Source organism: Arachis ipaensis, chromosome B09 (genome assembly GCF_000816755.2).
Source record: "Arachis ipaensis cultivar K30076 chromosome B09, Araip1.1, whole genome shotgun sequence".
Taxonomy (NCBI): domain Eukaryota; kingdom Viridiplantae; phylum Streptophyta; class Magnoliopsida; order Fabales; family Fabaceae; genus Arachis; species Arachis ipaensis.
Window position 1 is genome coordinate 27,272,850 of NC_029793.2, and position 7,336 is coordinate 27,280,185.

Here is a 7,336-nt window from a genome sequence, read left to right on the forward strand (position 1 = left end):
AAGGGATAGTGATTCACGAATTTGCGGGCTCCCTCTCTCCCTCCGCGTGCTCGCACCGGTGATGACCTCCTCGCGGCTCCACGGTGGCGACGATGGCGAGCCTGCAGCAGACGCAACGACAGTTCTCTCCCCCTCGCACAACTAGAAAATGGATAAATACAGACAGATTTACAGACAGATTTAGTCTTTATTACAGACGGATTTTCGGTTACCGACGGATTTTGTCCCTCTGTAAAAGCCCCGTCGGAAATTATTTACTGACGAATTTTTTTTCCGTCGAAAAATTACCGACGAATTTTTACTATTTAACGACGGATTTTCCCTCTGTAAATTCTCCCTCCATTTCCTGAAGGTGACAAACTTACAGACGGATTTTCCGTCTGTAATTACAGGCAGATTTTCAGACGGATTTTCCATCTGTAATTACAGACGGATTTCAGACGAATTTTCTATCTATAATTACAGACAGATTTTCAGACGGATTTTCCGTCTGTAATTACAGACGGATTTTCCGACAGATTTTTCGTCTGTAATTTAAACTTTGGAAAATCATGATTACAGACAAAAAATCCATCTGTAAATCCGTCTGTAAGGTAAAATAGAATTTTTTTTACTTTTTCTAATTACAAAATAAACTTGTTTTCATACAAAATAAATATAAATTTAATACAATTTTTATCTTATTTATATTCTAATATTTACAATATTTCAAAAAATAAACAAATTCATCGTATTAAAAATAAACAATATTTACAAAAAATTATTCAATATGAATTGAAGATACAGCTGAAGTGATTTCATTTGTTCTAGGGTCAACACTTTCTAAAGAAACGCCACAAGGATCTTCTTTAACCAGAAGGGCAAGAACATTGAGTGAGCTCCATGTTTTCATCACATTGCTGCTTGAATCTCCAAAAGTAACAGCAAAGACAGCATCAAATCCTCCTGCTCCTGGAACTCCAGCCAACAACACTCCTTCCAAGTTCAGTGTAGCATCTAAAAGTTTTGTTTGTGGTTCTGGTTCAATCTGCATGAATTGCAAGGAAAGAGTAGTGATATTCTACCAACAGATATAATTTATAATTAACATCATTCAAACAGAAGAAGCCTAATAATAAGTGCCAAATCAATGAAAGGAACTTACAGGAACACCTGCAGCCTCACCCATTAGGCGCATATGATATCTAATCCCAAGCATAGCTTCTTTTGCACCTAGCAATGCTTTAATAACTGCTTCCTTGTTGGGTTCAGAAGCTTGCTCTATCCACTGTGAGAATTGCATTTTCAACATCTACACAAGAAGAAAAGCAAGAACATGAGATCCTGAAGTGTAGTCTCAAGAACATGATATCACATATGTGCATTAGAAATTCAGTCACACCACTTGAAACTGAAAACCAGGCAAACAGTAAAGTTGGATATATAATCTCTTTCAAACCCATCAAAAGTCAACTTAATTGTATAAGTCTAATAGTAAAGATGTCCTATCTCATTAAAATAACTAATAAACAGGAATGTAGAAATTTAATCTAATGCAAGGCATACCATAAGGCCAAAATGTTCTAGTTATTTAACAGTGAGCATTATCAATCAGTTTACTCTACATCCACAGGAGTAAAAATTCTAATTTTGATGTTACTTCCATTAATTAAACAACCACAAATGATTTGAAAGAAATACCTTTTCTGATCTGAGCTTGTTGCAGCTATCAATCACAGATTTATATGCATCCCATTGTTCCTTTGCTAATTTACTCAAAAAGTTTAGTTGAATTTCTAACTGCGAGTTCGCCTCTGACTGTCTTCTTCAAACTTTCTTCGCGTTGTCGTGCTTCAGTTAAAGCAGATTTAGTCATGGCTGAATCATGTTTATGCATTAACTCAGAAGACTCAGCCAAGGTCTTAACTTGCTCATACTTGGAAGCCAATTCCCTTCTCTCCATTATGAGAAGGCCCATGTGATGCTGGTGATCATATATCTACATCAAAGTTGCAGGTTAGATAAAAAGTAAAAGTAAGAAATGAATAATGAGTTTTCTAGGCAATTGTATAAGGCCTCAAACCATACATTTCTCACTGAAATGAAATACACCATACACTTCAGAGTTTTCACTTGAAAATGCAATTCAATAGATAATTAAGTGAGGGGCAGAAGTTGATTTGGTGTAAGCAGTAACAAAACTATTCAACTCAGAGCTCTGTGATCTAACTTCCTAGAACTCTTAGGCTGAGAAGCTAAATATTCAAATTTGAACCGCTTTAGTTACATGGTCCCTATATCAAAATCCAAACTTCAAAGCATTCTATAAAAAGACATATGGCCATTAATCCTCAGGTTCCAAAATTTCACTAATAATCCAAAAAACTACATTTTTTTTAAACAACCATAACATCAACATTTCTAGTTATTTAGCTATTTACCAATATAGAACATGGCATTATTAATTAAGGAATTCTATATTGGTAAAGAAAGCATATAAAGGCAAAGAAGGGGAAAAGGTTGACTTACCAACCAGTGATCTAAGAAGCAAAGGGTGCCCATGATGGACCAGCAACCTGAGGAAGCTCAATTGATGAACAGGAACGAGTGGCGAAAGCAATTGAATCTCCGCTTGCATTTGAAAAGCATTATTATTTGACCCTCCTATCAGTCATCAGTTCCAGCCAAACAGGAAAAAAACAAACATTCAGAATAGAGACATACCACTTGCAAAATATCATAAAAAATTGCACCAGAAAACAAAATAGATTCAATTACTCCTCTATGCAAATTGCACCATAAAACAAAATACCGTAATATTTTCTTGAATGGCATTGATGAAGTCGTGTCAGTGAGGGAGTGAGTGTATAAGAGAGAAGTTCATGCTATATAATGAAGGGTAAACTGTAGTTCAACACTTACAGGCAAGGCTTTTATATATTCCAATATAAGCTTAAAACTTCTCAAATCCTGTTTCGTTTCAGCATTTACTTCGACAGGCTTCTAAAACAATAATGAATATAAGATGAGCAATGGTTGAAAATATTGCCTACTTTGAAACAACAAAAATTAACATGGGAAAAAGACAGATCCGGAATAAAATAGAATTAAAAAAGAAAGGAGAGAAAGGTAGAAGCAATGGTACTCTAACCTGGCACATAAATAAATATAGTAAACAAAAGCTATAACTTTACCTATTATGACTTAGAATTCAAAGCAGGTTAATAAAAAAAATGTAGAATCAATGGACCATAACTTCATTAGAAGGCAATGATTGTTACCCTACAAAATCCCGCTTTTGTACTAATTCTTGCAAAATATAACTTCCTAGTACACTTTCATAACAGGCAAGTTCATTGTCAATTCTTTGAGGACTCAAATCAGTTTATTTGTGAATTTGGTTAAGAATATAAGGACTTGCTAACTAGGCATTTGAGATAGATGCATTAAAAATTCCATTTGGAGCTGTTCCTAACACAGTTTCTTCCAATTCTTCCACGGAAGGCCGTTAGAAACAGGCACTTAACATGCACTAATGACATTGCGTTTAGATTCTCTTTTTAAGATAGTAAACACATTAATTCATTTATTTCATTTACATAAACAAAATTCTTGACAAAGTTATGCTTAACCCTAAAAAAAAAAGAAAAAGGAAAGAAAGGAGCATGATAAGGCCCTCAGAGACATTGCGTCGAACACATGATAGATGTGAATATATTATAACATTATCTCCAACATAAACATGAAAGTTAACACCATCAAAATAAGTAGAAGCCATGCAGGTGCACACATTACAACTAACAAGTATTTATTTGAAGGAATGATATATCGATCACAAACAGTAAACGGGAAAAGATGGAGATTTTGAAGCACAATGAAGCAGAACCACCACAAATGTACAAATTTCATCATCTACCGTTTATACACCACAATGAAATCTAACCAGAGAAGATTCTAATCGCTGCACTTCCTGAAGACAAAAATCATTCAAAATTAAATTGAAATAGGGAGTGAATAAATAAATAAATACATAAGTTGTCTTGAAAGAAAAGCTAGGGTTCGAAGAGACAGACAAGTTTACAAAGTGAGAGTAAGATTGATAATGTTGTTGCTAGGGTTTGTTGGTTTGTTAGTGTGTAATGGTTTCGATTCCTGAAGCCATACCTGAACAGCACAGGAACTATGATTTCAAATGAGAAGAATTCAAAAATTGAAAGCCATGCAAAACCATACCTGAACCGGTGGATGAGGATGACCAGCGAATGGAAGTTGCTGTCAGTGATGAGATCGTGGACGGAGCGATGGAGAGAGCGGCGGCGGTGAAAGAAGCTCCTGTGATGGAGAGAACGTGGACGGAGAGAGGAAGAAGCTCTGAGAGGATAGGATCTGAGAGGATGGGTTCTGAGAGGATAGGAAGAAGCTCCTATGAAGGAGAGTGTGGAGTGTAAATGCATCGCGAGAGGATAGGATGTGAGTTAGGTTAACTTAATATTTTCGAGGGAAAATTTTAAATTACAGACAGATTTTCCGTCTGTAATAATTTAATAAAACGCGCGTTTTGTCTACTTAATAATTTAATAATTTCTCTTTTCCGTCTGTAATTTATGCTAATCTATTTTTTTGTTTTCCGACAAAAAAATCCCTCTGAAATTCCGTCTGTATTTCAGTGGGATAAAATCTGTCGGAAATATTCGTCTGTAATAACTAGTTTTCTAGTAGTGTCGGCGATCTCTGGCCTGACCCACGGCTCTTCTCTCCATGCATCTTCTCCTGGCGAAATCGACGGCAACGGCGAGGCATGTGACGGCGGCATCAGTCCCTTTTTCCGTCGGTGGCATCCCCCTTTCTCCTCTCTTCCTTCTCCTGGCGCAGTTATTTCTCGGAGCTCTCTCTCTTTCCTCTGTTTTCTGTGTTGTGTTTGTGTGCGTGTTAGGTTAAAGGGGAAAGGGGTGGATTAGGGTTAGGATATGTAATTGAAAATTAAGGTTTTTGATTTGGGAATTTAGGGTTAGATTTTTATAAAGAAAAATGGATAAAATAGATATTTTAATAAAATTGAATGATAGTAATTATTTTTAATTTAATTTATAAAATAAAAATATAAAATAACCAATTATAATAAAATTCACAAAAATATTAATTAACTTAACTCTAAATTTTCATAAAACTAATTTAATTATTTTAGATTAATTTCTAAAAATAAAGAATTCAAATTAATAAAATAAACCATAATTTATTTATAATAAAAATTACTTAAATTAAATTATATAATTCTTTCATTATTAAATTTTAATCTCTCTCATGTAAGATATTAAATTATAATAAAATTACATAAGAATCTTGATTAATAAAATTACATTAGGGAAAATGGCGAGAATATGGGTTAGAGTTTAGAAAGCGTGTGTAAATTAGGTTATTATTTATTAGTGAGGGTTAGAATTAGGCTTTTTACTTTTTACATTTGTTTTTATTTTTAAATTTTAACTATTTTTACTTATGTTTAACAATTAATTTTTTAATTTGAAAATTTAATTTTTACTCAACATTTAAGACTTGATTATTAGTAAAAATTATATACTAATTTTATAAAAAAATATAAATAATATATACGATTTAAAAATTAATCATTTAATCTTTATTTTTTATAAAAAATAATTAATTAATACAAATAATATTTTAAAAAATTAAATTTTTGAACCAAAATAAAATTATCTTAAAGATTTTAATATTTTAAAATAATTTTTTTTGTTACAAAACTTCTTGTATTTTGTGACAAATAAATAACTTGTTACAAATAATATTGAATTTTGTGATAAATTAATTTTTTGTTACAAAATAATTAGAGTTTTTGAAATAAATGGATATTTTGTTACAAAATATTTTGAACTTTTACAACAACTTCATCTTTTGTTATAAAATATTATAAATTTTGCAATAAAACACCAATTCGTTACAAAAGCCAATATAATTTGTAACAAAAATAAGTCGTTACAAAATAACAAAATATTTTTTAACAAATTATATTATTGTTACAAAACATTATTATTATGTAACAATTACTAATTTTTGTTATAAAAAAATAATTTTTTGTAATAATTTTAAATTTATTACAAAATTTTTGTTACAAATATTCCATTTTTTTGTAATGTTACTTAGTTTTCAATCAAAATTAACTTTTAATTCAAAAAATCACATGAAGGCGAACCTTCACCATCAATAAATAAGAATTTTATCATCTTTCTCAAACTAAAATAGATGATTTTTTACTTTTCAAGACTTTTAGATAAGAGTTCCTAAGCAAGAATATCAAAAACATCAAGTTTTTTCTATGTTTAGTCATGGTTAAAATTTTCAAGGAGATGAACAACCATAATATTTTATCTTATCTTATAAAATTTGGTACGAAAATGAAAAAGCGGAGAAAAAGAAAAACACTTTAATCGGTTTAAAATTTTAATTGGAGTTTTAAAAAGGAAGGTGGCCAAACTTAAAAGTTAAGAAGACATGAAAGTAAAAATTTGTTTTCTCTCTTTTTCCTTTTTGAAATTTTGTGGAAGATGGTGGAGATGGCTGAATTCTATATATCTTGGGAGTTATAAGAGTTATTCATCAACTTTTAATAATAAAATATTATTAGAGAGATAATTATCAAAGTTAGATATATTATATCACAATTATTTACTCCAATAGAATAAATATATAAGCTACGAGTATATATTAGTAATATAATTATCTCAACTATAAAATATCTATAATAATACATTAGCATAACTAATTAAGTTCATTGGAAAGTGTCGTATTAGTCCTAACTCTGCCAATTTCTGCTACCCTGCCAAGTCTACGTTGTCAAACGAACTATCGTCATGTCCAATATAAATCCATAAGGTTAACAAAAGGTAGGTAGATACTCATCTGAAATTTATCCATTTTTGCCTGTCATTTTTATTTCCAAGGAAGATAACGCTCCTTACAGGCCTCGTAAGTAGGGTGCACATGGGGCCGGGTGAAGCCGGGTTCGCTGTGATCCGAACTCGACTCTAAATAATGACCGGGTCTATTTATGAGACCCTTACCCGACCCTAGACCCGATGAAATCATGTTACTTTCGGGCCACACTTAAGCCGGATTTAGACCGGATGAAGTCCGGGTCTTGATCAACTTTATCACGACATCACCAAAAATTAGATTCTACATCTTTTGAACCTCTAAATTTTGAAAAATAATTATTCCATAACAATGCAACATTCGCATAATAATAATTTAGAATCTAATAATAATAATTTAAAGTTTCATAATAATAATTATATCAATTACACATTAAACATTCAAAGTTCAAAAGACAATTAAAACAAAGTTA

The 7,336-nt window shown here is 31.7% G+C and overlaps 1 protein-coding gene across 2 annotated transcripts; it reads right to left on the reverse strand.

The window, feature by feature from the left end:
• Nucleotides 734–4,422, reverse strand: LOC107619601 (phosphomevalonate kinase, peroxisomal-like). Of its 2 annotated transcripts, XM_021111500.1 has the most exons (5): nucleotides 2,902–3,704; nucleotides 2,509–2,643; nucleotides 1,681–1,978; nucleotides 1,145–1,291; nucleotides 734–1,027 (listed from the first exon to the last, which is right to left on the reverse strand). In XM_021111500.1, the coding sequence occupies exons 4-5, from the start codon at nucleotides 1,289–1,291 to the stop codon at nucleotides 761–763; spliced, it is 414 nt and encodes a 137-aa protein (XP_020967159.1). In that variant the 5' UTR covers nucleotides 1,681–1,978; nucleotides 2,509–2,643; nucleotides 2,902–3,704; the 3' UTR covers nucleotides 734–760. The 2 variants fall into 2 exon arrangements, with proteins under 2 accessions (XP_020967159.1, XP_016177385.1); XM_016321899.2 differs by lacking the exons at nucleotides 1,681–1,978; nucleotides 2,509–2,643; nucleotides 2,902–3,704 and adding exons at nucleotides 3,734–4,143; nucleotides 4,213–4,422 and having other exon boundaries at nucleotides 1,145–1,267.